Genomic DNA, 19,293 nt, shown 5'->3' on the forward strand with positions numbered 1-19,293 from the left:
CACAGTCTGGAGTCAAGACCACATGCCTGGAATCCTGGCCGCAGGGCTGACCCAGAACTCAAGAGTGTGCCTGGTAAGACCACAAGTGCCAGCAGGGGCCTCTGAGATCACTTGGGAAAAGCTATGTCTTATAAGCTGGGAAACCGAGGCTGGTATGGGGGCACACCAACCAGAGACAGGCACTAGTATGCTTGTCCCCATTTTAGAGATGGAGAGATGGAGGCACAGACGCAGGGTGGGACCCAGCAGCACTGACATCCAGTCTAGCACGCTTTCTAACTTGTCCTCCGACATGTCTGTGTTCTGGGAAAGGCCTCAGGAAGCACACGGAGGGGCCGTTCTCTCTGCAGAGAGTGTGCAGCCTCCCTGAGATGCTGTCTCAACCCCCTCCCCTGCCCCAGAGGCTCCTGGAGTCTCATCCCCCTGGGGAGGGTCCACCCGCACTGCTCACAGGGTTTCCAGGAACATGGCTCCTGGCTTCCACCTGGAGAAGGTGTCCACACAGCTCAGCGTCTCCTCCCTGTGACCTCAGCAGGTCACAGAGCCTGGAGCTGGGAAGTCCATGAATGTCCCACTTGGCGTGCGTCTCACTCCCATCTTACAGATGGGGAAACTGAGGCCCAGAGGCCACTGCAGGCTGCTGCCTCCCAGGAAGTCCCAGAGTCCTTTCGGGTCCTCTTTCATCCTAATCAATGTATCAGAGCCTCTTCAAAGCTCCGAGTCCGGGTGCATGGGGGCCCCCGGTAAAATTCTCGCCCACCAAAGCGCGAGTCCACAGGGCTCCAGGGGTGAGGCTGAGCCCCGCCTCCCTGAGGCCCGGGTGTCAGTGCTGGAAGAAGGGGTTCCTGAGAGGCCACAGGTCAATCCTGGGCACGGCTGGCCTCCTGCTCTCAAGGGCAAGCCGAGGCGAGAAGAGGGTCTCTTGCCAGTACGGCGGGCGTCTGGGCCAGTGGTTTCCGGGCCAGCCCCTCTGCGTGCCTGGGTACGCACACGGGCACAGGCGCACGGGCACGCACGGCGACACCAGGGCCCACAGCCCCGCACTCACCCATGACGTTCAGGAAGATGTTGCCCGAAGCCAGGACCACCTTCTCCCTTGTGGCGCGGTCGTAGATGCCCACGTGGCACTCGTAGGGGCCGTTGTCGGAGACGCGGACCTCGGGCAGCCTGTGGGGGGCACAGAGGAGCAGAATGGGGACCCATCGTCCGGGGCCGGAAGTCACAGCAGCTAGGAGACCAACCCCCAGAGCCCCACGGTCCTGCATTCTCTCAGCAACGCTCCTGGCCCCACCAGCGCGCACCCACGCGCCGTGCTGGGAGCAGGAGCGACTTCCTGGAACACCGACCGCACCCAGGCCCTGCGCCCTAGGCTCTGGCGGGTGAAGGGGTGGCCTGCAGTGAAGTTCCATGTGACGATGTGACCTCAAGACCTCTGGAAGCAGGAACACCACATTAAGGTGGTCAGGGGACCACTGCCCATGGTTCCCAGATGCTGTGATGCCTGTCGGGGAGAGAGGTTTCTGGCAAGTGAGATCTGGACGCTCGGAAGGGGAGGAGCTTTGACCTGGAGCTCAGACACTATGCAGCCGCGACAGGGAAACCCGTGCATCCTCGAGGAGTTCCGGCTTCTCTGGGCCTCATGGAGCGCCCAACAAGGGGCCTGTTCTGGCCGCGATAGAAGGAAGGTCTCTGCGCTCGCGTCTTGGGGGTTCTCATGCAGCCGCAGAAAGCTCCAAGAAGAAGCCGACGCTCAGGGAACCCCAGGAAGCGCCAAGCACAGGGCCCTACCCATAACGCCAGCCCTGCGGTCCTACCAGAGGCCTGGCGGGGGAGAGGGCGGTGGCTAAGGGCGGGCGGAGGCTCTGAGGCCCGCACGCCTGTCCCAGCCCTGCTGGCGCCAAGGTGTGTCCTTCAGTTCCGCCTTCACACCCAGCCCCGCGCCAACTCAGGTCGACCCAGCCCCGCGCCAACTCAGGTGGCTCTCCGCTCAGCCCGCCTCTCTTACACCTGCGACTTCAGAGCAGTCGCGCCTTGGGGCCACGCCTTTCCCCTCTCTCTTCAGCTGTCCCCACACCCACCTTTGTCTTCCAGCCCCTTTGCCTATGACTCACGGTCCCCCAGCCGCACCTCTGTGCCCACACACACACACACACACACCCCTGGGCTCCCAGCCCCTCTCCCCATCCAGGGGTCTCACAAAGGAAGCCAACCCATCTAACCATGGCTCCTGGCTGCCCGCCGCCCAGCTCACTTTAGCATAAGCAAACATCTTCATTTCCACAGAATACACGGAGGCTGAAACCTGGTCTACCGACTTGTCACGGCAGGACTTCAAGAATGGGGAGCTTTTCATCAGGGAAGCTCGGTGGGGAAGGTGCTGTCTCCTGTCTCGGAAGAAAAGAGCGTGGTGGCAGCGGAAACAGCGGGGAACTGTTTTCCTCTGGGAACTGTTTCCTCTGTTTGTAACTCAGCTAGCCTGGAAACAAATAAAAAGCCTCTCCGCCGGGCAGGGCTGCGGAGTGACAGTCACCTGGAGTGACACGTTTGGCTGATGCTCATGGGTGCCTGTTATAGAGGCAACTCGAGGCGCAGGTGACAGGTGCACAGGTGACATCTCTGTGAAGACGCAGCCTCCAGGGACACGTGGAGCTGGCAGCTACCCAAGCGATGGAACAAAGTAATAAGGACCCGGTTGACACACGGGTGGCAGCACACAGGCAGCGGCCACACAGCAGGCGCGTTGCTGTGACCGGGACACGGGGGGGGGGGGCGCGCTGGGGCAGCCACGGCGCACACAGGTCGTGAAGCAGACCGCGCTGGGGACGTCTGGACTGGTGCTTTATGGAGGCAGCAGCCTCTTGCCTGGGGACTATTTCTGCATCCTTGGATGTTCCTTCTGCCGAGTCCCCCTAGCTCCCCTGCCTTACACCAGGGATCCAAGTGATACTCCAGGCACCATCCTTGGAATCTCCCTTTTCTCTGCTCCCCCAGACACAGTCAGCGACCAAGTCCTGGCTGGTCTACCTCTTAGGCGTTTCCTAAAGCATTCTCTTCCCTGTGTCTCCACAGTCAACAAGTCTCTCACCTGGAATACAGGAGGAGCAGTCAACCAGCTTCTCTGCCATGCTACCCTCCCTCTTGATCCTTCTCCAGGTGGAACCCAGATCTTTTCAAATGCAAATGGATTAATGGCGGTCCCCTACCTAAAGCCCTTCAAAGGCTTCTTTCTGCTCCGCAGCGGAAGAGCAGGATTCTTATCTGGGCCAACAAGGCTCAGCAGAGTTGGTTCCCGCCACACCTCAGCCCCCCCTTCCTCCAGTGACAGCGCCTTGCTTCCATTCCTCCCATGTGCCAAGCTCCTTTTTTAAAAACAGACTTTCGATTTTGGAATTATTTTAGATTTACAGAAAGGTTGCCCAGAGAACAGAGTCCCCTAACACCCCTCACGTGTCCCCCTTTGTTAACTCTTTGTTAACTCTTTGTTAACTCTTTGTTAACAGTACAGTTGTCAGACTAAGAACCGACATTAATGCGTCATTATTTATTCAACTCCAGACTCTACCCAAATTGCACCGGTTTTTCCACTAATGCCCCTTTTCCATTTTAAAAATCCCATCCAGGATCCATTATCGGTAACACTCACGGTGCGTTGACCCAAGTTTCTTTTCTGAGTTAGCACTTTTGATTGCAACGGTCTGTTTCCCTGCGAATCTGCGTCTTCTTCCTCCGGCTACAACCCTCAAGTTACACGGTTACTTAGAACATGACCACCGGGACTAGGTGGCCATGGAGCACTGATTACTTTGACAGCCTGGATTAACAGCCTCCCTGTATCTTGCAAAATGCCTTCGTAGCTCTTCCCACCTAGAAGTGGAGTCTTCTTCACTGAAGCCCACCAGGCTCCTCTGTCCATGGGATTCTCCAGGCAAGAATACTGACTGGAGTGGGCTGCCATGCCCTCCTCCAGGGGATCTTCCCAACCCAGGATGGAACCCAGGTCTCCCACATTGCAGGCGGATTCTTTACTTGCACCTGAGCCACCAGGGAAGTCCTCCTACCTAGAGGAGGAATCCATTTCCCCATTCTTGGCCCTATGACTTGCTTCAACTAATAGTGGTGAAAGTGATGGCGTGCAAATTCCAAGTTTAAGTTTCAAAAGAATGATCTCTGTCTCTCCCTCTCCACCTACCCTCCTCTCTCTCCATCCTCTGCCTCTGTCCTGAGGACAAGCCTCGATGGAGGCTGAGAGTAAGTGGAGGGAGGCCCCACTTCCTCAGTTGGTCCAGGCAAGGCCACTCTCGGGAATAAACCTGGCCAACCCTTGGCCTCCTGAGCAAGAATGCATGGCTGGTACAGTAAACCATCCCGACTTGGGGCTGCTGGTTGTGTAGCAATAGCTAACTCTTAGAGCAGGCCTCTGGACACTCCTCCTTAGCAGTCCTTGTCTCCATTGTAACTCACTGACTTCCATTAATGACTCACAAACAGCCTCCTCCCCCACCACACACAGTAAGAATCCACGAAGGCCAGGTCCGTGTCCAGCTGGCTTGCCAGTGTGTCCCAGGGCCTTGCCCCGTGCTTGGCATCGTGGTTGGTACTCAGACAACAGCTGCAAAGCGAGCGGACGGCGAGACCTTCCAGAAAGCCGAGGTGTGAGTCTCTCTCTGCTGCAAACCATGCTGTCCTGCCATCCCCTCCCCTGCGCGAAGGCAGATGGGCGTTGCCGCCTGCAGATTCAGCAGCTCCCACTCAGCCGTGATCTGGACCGATCCGCCTCTTCTCAGCGCCTCCTCTGAGCCTGTGCCGTCAATGTTACCGTCCTAAAGTGGGTTAAGTGGCCGGGAGACCCCCCTTTTTCTCCAGATTTGAGTGGCATTGATCTGCATGCTGGCTAGAAGGCCTTCCGCAGATAGCAGGGCCCCGAGGGGCCTGGGGGTGAGGAGACCTACTCTCATCAGCCGTGGACTGCAATCAATAAACCATTAATAACAGCAAAGGTTTCTGGCGAGTTCAGGGTAATACACTTTAGCAGCTGGAGTTTACTAACACCGAGAGTGGTTCTGAAGGGCGAGTAACTGTGTGTTTGAAAGCCAGGGCCCCACTGGCTGTCCCCACGGCCACCCGGGGCTCAGGCGAGGCCGGGCGCAGCCTGGCTACTGGGGCTACCGTAGGTCCAGGGCCAGGGCCGCAGGCAATCCATGTTGAGCACGGGTATTCACACCGTCTGTGCACCACGCCCCACGCTGAGCTTAGGGCTCGGGGCCTGGGCAGGAGCACAGAGACGCCAAGGACGTCTTCCTGCATCTGCGGCTCTTTGTCCAGCCTGTTCCCCAGCTTGGGCCACTCTTCCTTTCTTGTTCCCACGACAAGCCTCCAGCCGTCTTTCAAAGCCTGGCAGTCGAGTCTCGCTTTCCCCGTTCATGACCCCTCTCCGTCAGACAGTTGAGAAGATTATGTGGGATAATTCAAGGGCTTAACTCAGAGCTGATGTGGCTTGAGAGCCCAGCAGACCAGAATTACTAGGTACCCAGTGGCCCTTAGGCTTCACATTCAGGTGCTGCCTCTGCCAGGCAGGCTGCCCTGACTGCCCATGCCTGGTACAGACGGAGTCCCCCTCTGCACCTCCCCAGGGCTGTGTCTGCCTGAAGCACCTGCCCTATCCATAGCCTGCTACATTGGTACCCATTCGTCTTCCTTCCCAGGGAAGCAGATAAGCTCCTTAAAGGTGAGCCTGGCCACGTGACAGGTTCTCCAGGAATAGCCACTGTGTGAATGAGGGTGGCAGAAGTTACCAGAGCCAGGAGCTAGGCGCCCTCGGTTCTGGTCTGGGCTCTGCACCTGACTAGCTGCATGAAGCTGGATAAAGTTCTTTGGCTTCTGCGAGCTTTGGTTTCTCCAGCTCATAAATGAGTGTTACCATACCTGCCTTATGGCATTGTAGCCTTCGGGAGGAGCTGATATTTACAGAGGTCTACAGTGAGCGGCATTGTGATACCATATCTCCTTGGGTCCTTGACACCGCCCTGTTATAATGCAGTGTCTAAGCCCAGCTCTTGTATGTATCATATAGCAATAATATTGTCCCCATTGTACAGACGAGGAAACTGAGGCATCCAGAGAAGAGGGACTGTGAAGAGGTCACAGAGGGAGTAGGTGGGTGCTATGATTCAAAACCAAGTCTGATGGATGCCAAGACCCAAGAGAGGTCTTTGGAAGCTCCAGTCCCTCCCCACACTGCTTCTCGGATCTTCCTTCCCCAGCAAATTAATTTGAGCTCCTGGGGACTGGAATTTGCCTCCGCTGTTCTTCAGTGTGCTTTCTATTCTGAGCCTCGCCTCTCCAGGTAATAAGAGTCATCTGCTTCCTCCCTGCCAGGAGAAATGGGATGGTCTTTTATTTTCCCAAATTCCCTTCTCCCACCTTGCAGCGGCCCCTTAATTGCAGAGCCCTCTGTAGTTACATTCTCCACATTCCGTGACTTTACAACTTCCGATCATCCTTCCTTTCCTAACTTTGTCTCTCCGCTGGGAAGAGTTCTAGATTCTCCCAGACTGGAGATCATGGACTTGGGAGCAGAGGGTGGGGCTTTGAGGAAACAGGCTGCAGAATTCAGAGTTACTCTTCCCGTATTGTTGGTGAATCAGATGACCCAGTAAGTGACTTTTGCTGAGACCTGAAACCTAAATTAATGAAATGCATATGCGCTTAGAGAAGAGCCTGGCACTTGTCAGATCTTCCCCTACGCCATTAATGGATTAAAATTTTGAAATAAACTCTTAAGCGTCTACTGTGTTTGCAGTGTTGAGTGCACAGCATGGAAGGAGACAGAGCAATAGAGATCTTCCTCGACTTACAAAGAGGTCACATCCTGGTAAACCCATTAAAAGTTGGAAATATCAAGCTAAAAATGCATTTAGTACACCTAACCCACTGGATATCATAGCTTAGCCTTGTCTTAAATGTGCTTAGGACACTATCATTAGCCTACCATTGGTCAAAACCAACTAACACAAAGTCTATCTTACAATAAAGTATTGAACATCCCCGGTGGTTCAGATGGTTAAGAATCTGCCTGCAACGTAGGAGACCAGGGTTCAGCCCCCTGGGTCAGGAATATCCCCTGGAGAAGGAAATGGCAACCCACTGCAGTGTTCTTGCCTGGAGAATCCCATGGACAGAGGAGTTTGGTGGGCTACAGTCCACGGGGTCGCAAAGAGTCGGATATGACTGAAGTGATTGAGCACACACACCATGCCATGTATACACACCACCGAAGCCACTGCCACAGTCAAGATAGTAAATGTATCGCCCCAAAGCTTCCTTGTGAGCCTGCTCTGCCCCTAACCCCAGGCAACCACTGGTCCACTCTCTGCCACTGTGCGCCAGGCTCACGCTCTCCAGGGATTCATATAAATTGAACCGTAGAACATGCACTGCTTCCTGTTGGGTCTCTTTCACTCGTCATTCCCGAGATTCCCGCATGCTGCCTTTATCACTAGCCTGTCCCTTTTCAAGACCGAGCGGCCTCCGTGGCAGATACACCCCCTCCGATCTATCCACTGACCTGTTGATGCGTGCCTGGGCCGCTCTCTGGCCACGACAAATACAGCTGCTGTGAGCCTCCGTGGACAGGCCTCTGTGTGAGCGCGCTCCCACCTCTCCCGGCTGTCTCCAGGGAGGTGCGGCTGGGCGCGCTTTAATGTGAGGGCGCAGCCTGCCTGCTTTCACAGAGACGGTATGAGGGCCTCTGGGCCTTTTATGGCTTTCTGCCTCTGCACACTCTACCTGGGGCGCTCCCTTTAGAAGCGGCTCCTTCTACATTACCTTATTTCTACTTTTAAGATGCTGCTCTAAGCCAAAATAGCAAGCCCTGTTGGCATTGTGTGGCCGCATGGATAAAAAGGCCAGGGAAGTGGGGGGTGCTGCAGGACTTCCCTATGAAGAAAATGTGGGTGACATTTCCCTTTTCTTCTCGTCTTCTTTCAGGGGACGGGCGCTCGCAAGACAGGTGACCCGCGGTCAGCGCCTTCCCTCCACCCTGCGGATTCTGCTCGGCCTGGACCCGCTCCACTTCCGTCCTCATTCTTGCCATCTCACCCTGCCCAAGTCCCCTCCCTGCTGCCAGAGTGGCCTTATCACAGTGAGGCTCTGGCTCTCTCGATTTAAAACTTCCCCATGGCTTCCAGCCACTGGATGATCGAGCCCAAACCCCGTCTGACCGTGGGAGCCTCCTTGATCAGGCCCTGGACCCAGAGAGGAGGAGGGGACAGTGGGATGGAGGGAAGAAAGGGGCGTGCGGCCTCACATCTCTTGCCAAAATTCAGCAGCGGGATAAGAAGGCTTGTCGGAACCGGACTCTGACAGTCTACCCTGTTTCAAAAGCATGTGGTCACGCAGGGGTCTTCGTGCATGTAGACAGTACCTCATTCCAGGCTAATGGAAAAGATTCAGGTAGCGATTGGTCCTTTGAGGCGCTGCTTTAATGAAGAGATGAGAGAGCCTTTCATTTGTATAACCATTGATTGCATAGAAACGGAGCTTCTAAGGAGCCTGGACATAGTTCGTTCTTACAAGTAGGTTAAGCACGCCCCCCACAATCCTATTAGGTGGGTGCCTGCGCAGCTGTCCATGATGCTTGCTGGGAAGATCTCCAGCAGAAAGCAATGAAGTTTCACTGTTCCTGTGCCTGCCATGCTTCTCTGATTGGCTGCACACTCCCCGAGGCCCAGACCTTGCTTCTCCCTCCCTCCAGCACCTGCTCCCTCCCCAAGTTTAAGTGTCCCGGCCCTGTGACCCTAAGGCACAATTTCAGGATGCAGCTCATCTCTGCAGGGCTCTGAGGCATAGACAATAGAGACGGCCCCCGAGGCCTGGCGGCCTTGCATGCTGCTGGGCTGCTTGCTAAGGAGACACTGCTCTCCGATAAAGGGTGGTGTGCGGGTCGAGGCACGTGACCCTCCCGCACACCTGTGCAGTTTACAGAGCCTGGTGGGAGCCCACGGACAGCCCAGATCTGTCGGTTCGGTCCAGTGGCCCCGGAGTGCACCTGCTGGGCCAGCCCCAGCTGCCTCCCCAGCCCCCCACCCAGCCGCCCTCATCATGTCTAACTTTCCCTCCATGAGGCTTGGATGGCTGCACTCACCACCCCACCACACACACACACGCACGCTTCCCCACGCAGTCAGAAATGGACTGGCTGCTGGGGGCAGCATTTGTTGCAGCGGGCAGGTCTGAGAATGCAGCTGTGGACAGGAAAGAAAGGGCCTGTCCACACCTAGGTTCTAACTTGGGATGGGATCCTCTACAGGAGACCCTGAGAAGGTCCTGGGGTACTAGGCTCCAACCTGAATGTGCTGGAGAATCCCCTGGGGATCTGGTTCAAATGAAGATTCGAGTAGGTTTCTGGGCCGGGGCTTAGGAGTTTCTAAAAAGCTCCAGGTAGGTCTCAGGTCCTCAGCCCTCCTCCCTCTGCCTTGCATCCATCCATCTGTTTAAACTTGCCCTCACCCACTAGACACGCTGGGGAGTCCCCCTTCATTGGCTTCACCAAACCTACAGAACCTGGAGCCTGGAAGGCATTGACGGTATGGTTGAACGGAATTTGCTTGAGATGGATGGATTTTGCAGCTCTGCATGGGTCCTTGAAACCACCAGGGGCTGCCACGAAGCTGGCCAGGTGGCCTCCAACACTCTCCTTTTACACCGAGCTCACGCTGAATCTCAGTCTGCCTCCTGGAGGTGAGTCTACCCCTCAAGGTCAGCCGAGAGGGTGGGACCCAGAGCCTAGACTTGGGCCCAGGGCAAAGGGTGTCATCCCATTTGGCGTGACCTTGGCTAAAGTCGCCTGAAGGGGTAGGACCTGAGTCTCCCCTGGTTAATGCCCTCTTGGGGAAGCTGCCTGTGACCCAGTGAGTCAGGAACGTTCCTCCACCTCCTTTGGACCAAATCCTGGATTTTCTTCTCCGGTAAGCCCTTTCCAGGGGCAGACTGGGGAGACATTCCCCGGGACAGGTGTGCAGCCGTTGGGGGCACGCCAGGCAGAGAGGCTGGTGGAGGAGAAAGCTTTCCCCTCAGTGAATGGATCTGCCCTACGGGCACAGGTGGAACGTGGATGAGCCTGGGAGTTTCCCTCCTTAGAATCAGATCTCCTAGTCCAGCCTGGTCTTTTTTTTTTTTTTATATTAATTTATTTGGCTGCCCTGGGTCTTTGGTGCAGCACACGGGATCCTCTGTCTTCACAGCAGCAGAGCTTCCAGCCCCTTCGAGCTGTTCGGAATCTTTAGTTGCGGCATGTGGGAGCTAGTTCCCTGACGAGGGATTGAACCTGGGCCCTCCACACTGGGAGCACGGAGTCTTAGCCACTGGACCATATGGAAGTTCCCAGACTTGGTCTTAACCAGCTAGCAAGTCCTGGTTTGTCTAAGACTTTCCTGGTTTTAGCACTGAAGATCCCGTGTCCCAGGAACCCTTCAGCTTCAGGCGAATCAGGATGCCGCTCACCTTCCATGTAAGAGATGAGCACTGGAGAGAGTGGCTTGACTCGGTCCAGACAGCAGTGAGCAGCAGGTCGTGGCTGGAGAGGGCAGGGCGGTCCCCCTGCAGGGCGGTCTGAGGTCGGTGATGGGGTTACGGAGCCCCCACCGCATGGGGGTGGGGGGAACAGAATAGGTCTTCACTGAGCTACCGCTATGATCGCCACAGGCTGGAGGCTCTGTGAGCCAGGGTCTCAGAGAGCCGGAAAGATCTGCTACTATTTTACGACACAGAGCTGGAGAGTGTGGGTCCAACTTCGCCCCTGAGCCAAGTCGGCGAAGGACGCATCAGAACTGCTCGAAAGGGCTGGAAGCCCACAGCTGGGGACCCGGCTTCCAGATAGCCGCTCGGGCCGAGGAGCCAGTCGACGGTCTGGCAATTCTGAAAGTGGTGGGCTCACCTGGGGACAGTTGAGCAGCCCCAGGTAGAGGTGAACAGGCTGTCTTGAGTTGGAGGGAGAGTCCCAGAAGCCCCTCCCTGAGTGCTGAGAGCTTTATTCCCTTTTTCTTTGTGTGTTTTCTCCTTCCTTCCAGAAACTGCCTGAACTCTTTTTTTCCCCCCAGAACCTTTAAAAAGCCATTAGCACTGTTTCCATCCCCCTTTCCAACCTGAAAATGGTTTCCGTCATAAAACCTCTCAGTGGGGATGAAGCTCTCTGTGGCTTCTGATCAAATGCAGGCCCCGGCCGTTGGAAGGCAAGATAGAGGAGAGCCGGGGGAGAGGTTCCAGAACGGGTGAGCGCCCTTCCCAGCCCCTCCCGCCTCGGTCTCCACCCCCTACCCATCCAGGGACCTCAGACCCACCTTGGGCCCTGCTCCTGGCCCAGATTTCTGGACGAGCAATTCCTTCCCTGAGCATTAAGGCATTAATTAGGGTCCAAGTGCTGCAGAGGGACAGCCCCTCCCTATGCTGAGGGGGAGGACCCACGAGACCCCACCCTGCCCCTCCGCTGACTTTCCCAGGGAAGTGGCTTGCCTCCCGCTGGCTCACCCCTGAGCCGCACCCTGCTCGGTTCTAGCATTTCACCCAGAAGGGACCCTGTGCGCTGGACAGGAAGGTGCAGGGGCGGCGGGATGCTTATCCAAACACAGCTCGTCCTCCGAGGGCTGCGTGTCCTCAGGCCGGTCCCCTGCCTGCCTCACTGGTCCTCGGCTTCTGCATCACCGCCATAGCGAACCTTTTGTTCTGAGGCTGGAACAAGATCACTATGGAAGCCCCCTCATTCCTGCCCAGAGGGGTGCTCCAGAGAGGGCAGCTGGGATTTCTCAGTAGGCCAATGGGAGCTGACCTGTTTCCAAGGTGGGAAAAAGCCCGTGGGAAACCAAATTTTATCTTCCAAAGGTGAATTCCCAAGGAACCTTCTGGATGGAGGGATCCTAGCCTGGGAAGCCCAGGAAGTTAGTAACCGGGATGCGGGATGGTGACACTTAGAATCGCTGGTCCCTGCTGCTCCGGCCTTGTTGACGCCTGGCTGATGGAAGGTGGGGGTCACCGTGCCGTCCATCCTGGCCCTTCCCACCCTGCTCAGCTGCTGCCCTGAGCTTCGGCCCCGAACCCCAGCCCCAGCTCCCCGTCTCTCTGCTGACCCCATTCCTGTCCCTCTGGCCTGCGGAGTCCTCCTTCCCGCTCCTCCCGTTCCGACCCCTCCCGCTCTCTCCCCTCCCCTTCCACTCCTGGCCTCTCTTCTCTAGCCTCTTGCTGCTGCCATGGAAACCACTCTCTCCCCCACATCCTGATTGATCCATTTAGCCCCTCACGGTCAGCCTGCTCAACACAGGGTCTGGGCCAGGAGGTGGGCAAGGGCGGGAGTGCCCGAGGGTTCAGGACAGTCCTTCCACCTCGTCTCCACCCCATGCTGCCACCCCAGGCCCCGCAAGCACATGGCATGAGGCGTATGCCCTGTGGAGAAGGATGCTGGGCGGTAGGGAACTAGAAGCCAGCGACGGGCCAAAGAGAACTTGGACCAGGGAAGCTAGGCGATGAGGCAACTAGAAGCCAGGCAGAATGGCTGAGGCCATGGGGCTGTGCTGGCTACCTCCCTTCTAGCCCCAAGGGTGCTTTGCTTTTTAACTAGAATCTCCGTCTTTGCCTCTGTACCTGGCAGTGGGTGAGAGCTGGCATCAGGAAGACGTCGAGCCCATTGGAAACAAGCCTGCCTTCAGCAGGAGGGGGAGGGTGTGGACCGTGGCTGTCCCAGGGACCCAGGCCCTTCCTGGCATCAGGGATCACTCTGATCATGCTCAATGAACACGGCTGTGCCCCTACTGTGTGTAAGGTAGAGTCAGGCCACTGGACCTAGAGAGGCTCGGGAATGTGTGCCTTGCTCATCTCTGCACGGCGATGGTTCACCCACTGTGTGCAGAGCACCGTGGGAGGTGCATGGAACTAACCTCTGTCAGCCCCCACAGAAGCCTTCTGAAACAAGAAAAATGATAGTAATGATAATAATGGAGCTTCCTGTGTGTCAGAGGCTCCCAGCCTTAACGTGCTGTAGTCCAGGGACCTGGGACAAGTCACTTCACATCCGTGCCTGGGTTTCCGCATCAGTAAAGATCGGCCTTCACAACAACCTCACGAGCTGGGTACCAGTATCATCAGCCCAGCTCACGAAAGGGGAAACTGAGGCACAGGGCTGTTGTTTAGACCTTGTTGATGGTCACACAGCCAAAGGATGGCGGAGCTGGGGCTTGTACCCCGGCAGTCAGGCTCCAGAGCAGATGTCTGGAATGCAGATGCTTGCTATCTTTCAGGGTTCTGGGCTTCTGCAAGGCCGCGCCCCTGGACAGAAAATCAGCGGCAGAATGGAAACCCATTCCCCAGGCTGGAGAGGGCGAGGCTCTGGAGCAACGACCTCCTCTCCCGGCCTCCTGCCAGCTACAGGCAGCAGCGTAGGTCGCTGGGTGCACGGCCTGGCTGCACCTTCTGGTGACCAAGGTCAGATCACCTCGTCTGTAGGGACCACTTTTTCCTGGAAGCAAACTCCAGCAAGAATCCCTCACACGGGTCCCTTTAATATGGGACCGCAGTGGCCCAGAGGCCAATCTCTTCAACCACAGTCTGACAAAAGGATCCGAAAAGAGGCTCAAAGAACTTTCTTGACCTTAGAGAAGCAGATGACACACCAAAGCACTGCGACTCGGAGAAGCCTCACCTGCTGGGGCTGGAGCCAGCCTGCCCCCCACCCCAGAGCTGTGGCTCTCAATCAGCCTGGCTTCCTGCAGGGACAGAGTCAGGGGAGGCAGCCTCAAAGTCCGCGATGGATGCGGCAGTTCACAGACCTTCTGTCGTTCGTACCTACGATTGCCCAGGGAGATAGAAATGACAAACTTTGTTGAACAGAATACGAAACTGCGGCCCAGAGGGGGCAAGCAACTTGTCTAAGGTCACACAGCTAATGCCTGAAAGAGCTGAGGTGGAGACTCAGGTCTGCCTGGCTCCAGGAACCAGTGAAGAGGGCCCAGCATCTGAGCGTGGCCTAACGCTCCCTGTCTCCTTCATGATGGCCCCGAGGCTGCTTCAAAGCAGGACCAATTACTCTGTTTGAATAAAACAAACCTCCCATTTTCCTGCAAACCTGCAGCTGAGCCTGGGGCCCCTCAGGAGGCCTTTTCCAACCAGATCAGCTGATGGGTGACCCAGGGCCGAACCTGATTCCCGCTGTTTCATCAAAGCTGAGCTAAAAACAGCCTTGCTTTGGCAGTGGAAAATTGAAACTCCCAGCTTCCTCTTAAGGCTCTTAAACAGGTCAGCCCACCAAAAAACCCAATTCTTCAATCTGGATTCTCTTAAAAAGTAGGGCAAGCCAATTATGTTTTACTGTCCCGCACCATGTGGGAGCTGAGAAGGGGGGAAGGTCAGGCCAGGGCGCCCCAGGGCCGCCCACAGCCGGGAGACGCCAGCCTCTCCCATCAGCCTCTTTGTCAAAACAAAATTAAAAGGCCCAGATTCTGGCTGGCACTGAGATCTCATCCAAGGTAATAGGTATTTATCTTAGTGTGTTCAGCTGTGGGCTCGATGCCACGGGGATGTGAATGCTGGGAGGCATCTTGCTCCCAGCTCCGTCTCACACCCAACACAGTGCCTCCGACTCAGACGGCATTCAAGACACATCTGTTGACTCATTCACTCATTCAGTACATTTTTACTGAGTCCCTACTACGTGTCAGGGCCTCCCCTACGTGCTGCCAGACACACCTGCCCTAGGTACAGCTGTGACCAAGTCAATCAAAATCACCGTCCTCATGGAGCTGGGGTTCTCTCTAGTTGGGGGAGACAGGCCTTAACAAGGTAATCATCTCCTTGTGAATTCCTCAGAGAGACTCCATGAGACGAACAATGGTATGCTCATTACCAGTGAAGTAACAGGACCGCAGAGGCAAAGTCGAAGACGAGGTCTCCTCTCCACAGGCTTACTTGTGGACTGGGTAAGAAAGTCCCGCCATTCAACAGCTGTTCTCTTTCCATAGTAATGGAACCCTCGTGGCTGGACGCATGGCTGCCTGAAATAAAGACTACGTTTCCCAGTCACCCTTGCAGCAGATGTGACCAGTGACTACATTCTGACCAGTGGGATGCGAGTGAAGGTGTTCTGTGTAACTTCCTGAAGGGGCCTTAGGGGAGGAGGTGCATCCTTCTTCTTTCCTCCTGGTTGGAATGTAGTCCCAAGGGCTGGAGCTAGAACAGCCTTCTCAGACTTTGAGGCAAACTTAAGAAGGAGGTCATACGCAATAGAATGTCAGAAGTGAAGGATCTTGGGTCCCTAATACCATGGAGCATCCTATATGCTCTGGAGACATCCCATGGGACTCAGGAGAAAGAAGGCTAAACTGTTGACTAATTTGTCATAGACACTCAGTCACGCCCAACTCTTTGCAACCCCACGGACTGTAACCCGCCAGGCTCCTCTGTCCATGGAATTCTCCAGGCAAGAATACTGGAGTGGGTAGCTGTTCCCTTCCCCCAGGGGGTCTGGTCTCCCGCACTGCAGGCATGCTTTTATTGTCTGAGCCACCAGGGAAGCCCAAGAATACTGGAGTGGGTGGCCTATCCCTTCTCCAGGGGATCTTCCCGACCCAGGGATCAAACTGGGGTCTCCAGCATTGCAGGGAGATTCTTTACCAGCTGAGCTACCAGGAAAGCCCTTCTAATTAATTTAAGACACATTTACTTTGAGTTTTTAGGGCTTGTGGCCACAAAACTAATACCAATAGATACAGCTTCAGGCCCCAGAGAGTGGTGTGCACTGTGGGGAATAAAGTGGTCATTCCTTGGTTTAAATCTAGCTACCACCTAAGGGAGTCAATTGCTATAATTTGGAAATAACTGGTAAAATAAAAGGGCCACATCATCATTTTTAAAAGAGAAGTCAAAACTAAAGATTTGTATGTGAAACCTGATTTTCAAATGTTTGTCATTGATTTAATTTTGAGCTTTTTTTTTTTTTAATTAAAAGAAAAATCTCAGGGTGAGTCAAACAGAACTTGTTTATTGCTGGCTTTGACCTGTGATCCCTGGTTTCTGAGTGAGACCCCATGAGAGGAAGGGCTTACCGGGGAAACTGAAGGAGGAAGGGAGGGGCAGAGCGGGGACCATCGGATGCTCAGAGCTGATCCTGCCGTGAAGAGCTGGAGTGACAGCCACCTGTGTGGAGGCGTCCCCACGCCAAGCCCCACCGGGTTTAAGATTCTGGAATAAGCATCCTGGATTCTCAACAAGGCTGAAACAGGAACACTCCTGTTTAACCACACACACACACACACACACACACACACGCACACACACACCCTTAACAGCAGAGTCAAGCCCACAGAAGTGAGCAGTGGCCTGGTGAATGTTCGTGACCGCATCACTCTAAACCAGAGCTTCCACCATCTGCTCCTTCTGCTGATCGCCCGTGTGAGGAGGAGGTGTTGGTGGTGGCGGTGCTGAGAAAGTGTGGCTGAAGAAAGACGCAGCTGTCTGCCCAGCTGGGTCCGGGAGGAGGGGCCAAGGGCAACGCCCGCTCTAATGTCATGGAACAGTAGCTACACTCGCCCAAGGAGACGCCATCGGACGCCTGGGTGTGGCGTGACCCATGGTCCTGGTTTGGGAGGAGCTATCTACGGTCACGACGCCTCAGTCACCGGGCTCTGAGGAAGTTCTTTCGTGTGCCGGGTCGCTTTCCTCGTGCCTACTCCAGGCCAGCCACAGGTGCCTGCCTCAACACTCTGGATGCCCAGGTTGGTGATGCTGGTGGCACAGACTCCAGCCGGGCGCTGAAACCCGGCTCCTCCGCCTACTAGCTGTGTGACATGAGTCACTCCACTGCTCTGTGCCTCTATCCTCCCACTAAAATCGGGGATAGTAACAGCACCTTTCCTATGGGCTTTCGCCAGGATTAGGCAAGATAACACGTGGAACATGCTTACTTAGGCGGTGCTTGCTGCAGCTGCATTTTCTATTTCATCACCATCAGTGATGTCAGCGTTTATGCTTCTCCCAATCACACAGCCATCCTCTGCTGTTCTGTGAGATACCCGGGTAAGGATGTATCTCATCTGGATTCATCCCACCCAGAGGCTGGGTGAGGGAAGGAAAAGGACCAGGAGTCCCAGGAACACACGTCATCGGGGCACACACAGAGAGAAGATGCTGCTCTTGACAACACTCAAGAGCAAAGAAGATAATTCACTTTTTCAAATGAAATTTTGGGTGTTCAAGGCTTTGTCCTGGCTTTGAGGTCTCTTGGATCTGGTGGTCCTCATTCTCGGAGGTAAGGAGCGGCTGAGTACCAAGAGTGGGGTGGTACCATCCCACAGATCTCAGCTGCCACCTGGAAGCACCGTGACCTTGGGCAGGTTGCTTAACTTCTCTGTGCTTCTGTCTTGTAATCTGTAAAATCAAATGCATGACACCTGCCTCCCAAGACAGAGCTGAGGAGTGAGATGATGGTGTTGGCAAAGGATGGGAAGTTCTTTCTCGACTCGTAGACCTCGGAGTAGAGGGTGCTGATCTGGGAAGAAAGCTGGAATGAACAATACTAACCACTCGCCATTGAGCATGTACTGGTTCTAAGCCCTCTACTCACTCCATCTCTAGTGCCCAGCACACAGAGGGGCAGGCCCTGTACTCACGGGACGTCCAAGGCTCAGAGAGGTTATGTGAACCCTCGCCCCCGAGGTCACACCAAGAGTGAGCAGCAGAGAGAGATGTCGCCACTTTTGCAAAGTGGAACCAGGAGTGGGCTCTGTCCTTTAAGGTTAACTGTGAACCTAGAGCCAGAACCTGGAACATTCTGGGCGCATGCTGGCGCTGGGTCTCTCTCTGTTGAATGGTGGTAGGCAACACAAAGCTCTTGTATGTCCCAGATGTGGTTCTAAGCGCTTCGCCCGTATTAGCTCGTTTAATCCCCTAAAACAACTCTTGCGGTTGCTGTTATGTGCTGTTCATGTATTATGGACCGTTATTAACATTCCTGTTTAATAGCTGAGGAAACTGAAGCACAGAAAAGTTAAGCAACATGTCCAGGCTCACACTGGAAGACTGGCTACTCCATCAGCGATGCAAGACGCAAGGCCAAGTCAAGGTCTAGCCTGGAGGGATTGGCATCCTAGGGCGGACTGAGGCCGGGACTTAGACTGGCGCCCCCGTGTGGAACGGAGGGGCAGCGTCACACGCGAGGTCCTAAGAGAACAGCTCGCCCAGGTGTTCAAGGTCAGAGAGGGCAACCGATGGAAGAGCGTCTGCGTGGAGCCCCGAGCAGGAGGGGGGCCAGCTCAGTGTCTGAGCAGCGGGAGGAGGGCAGCTGAGGCTTCTGGAAGGCACTGAGGGGCCGGGCCCGGCGGGGGAGACCCCACTCCTCAGCGCTCAGCTCTGGATCTGGCGCTCGGTGGCCCCGGCGGGGGCTTGCCCGCGGCGAGGGCGGCGACCGCTGACAGCTCCGCTCTGCCGGAGCCCTGGGTCTGCTGCCCCCGGCTCTGCATCACTGCCTGGCAGAGCCCGGGCCCAGAGATTGGCACAGGATGAGGACCCCAATTGCCCTCCGTCACACCCCTGTCTCAGACTGGCTGTGGGTCGTGGCTCCCATCAGGGGCTCTGCCTTCCAGAAAGTGAGCCTGGGAGGCGAGGGGGAATCCCTGCACTGGAGCGTGGCAGGGATTTGTATTTCCAACCTAACAGACCCCGAGTGACTTTTCTGTGCCTGTGCTGGGGACTTCCATACAGGATCTCATGAGAACTCCAGTGCATCCATCCGATTGTCTGTCCGTCCATCATCCATCCATCCATCCATCCGTCCCCCAGTTCATCCATCCGTCCATCCAACTATCCATCGACTCATCCGTTCAAACATCCCTCATCCGTTTGTCCAGGCACCCAACTATTCTGCGCCGAGCGCCCACATGTTCCCCTCAACGGCAGGTAGAGAGACAACAGCAAGCAAGACAGGCATGATGTCTGCCCTCACGGACCTCACTTTCTAGTGTTCCAGACAGACTCGGAACTGACCACCTAAGTGTGTGTTTAATTAACACGTATTTGTATTAGTGACCCCATGGACTTTGTGACCCCATGGACTGTAGCCCGCCAGGCTCCTCTGTCCATGGGATTTGCCAGGCAAGAATACTGGAGTGGGTTACCATTTCCTTCTCCAGGGATCTTCCCGACCTGGGGATCAAAGCTGGGTCTCCCGCATTGCAGGTGGGGATCCTTTACCGTCTGAGCCACCAGGGAAGCCCATTTAATTGTGGGATGAAAAGGAGACGATCCATGTGTACACGCAGC

The 19,293-nt window shown here is 55.6% G+C and overlaps 1 protein-coding gene across 1 annotated transcript in view; it reads right to left on the bottom strand.

Moving 5' to 3' along the window:
- IGSF21 (immunoglobin superfamily member 21) overlaps positions 1 to 19,293 on the bottom strand; it is a 273,439-nt gene that overhangs the window by 43,006 nt on the left and 211,140 nt on the right. The window contains exon 4 of the mRNA XM_027965645.3: positions 1,049 to 1,167. Within this exon, the coding sequence (XP_027821446.1) occupies positions 1,049 to 1,167 (119 nt within the window). The remainder of the gene's footprint in view (positions 1 to 1,048; positions 1,168 to 19,293) is intronic.

The sequence above is a fragment of the Ovis aries genome, chromosome 2, assembly GCF_016772045.2.
Source record: "Ovis aries strain OAR_USU_Benz2616 breed Rambouillet chromosome 2, ARS-UI_Ramb_v3.0, whole genome shotgun sequence".
NCBI classification, from domain to species: Eukaryota; Metazoa; Chordata; class Mammalia; order Artiodactyla; family Bovidae; genus Ovis; species Ovis aries.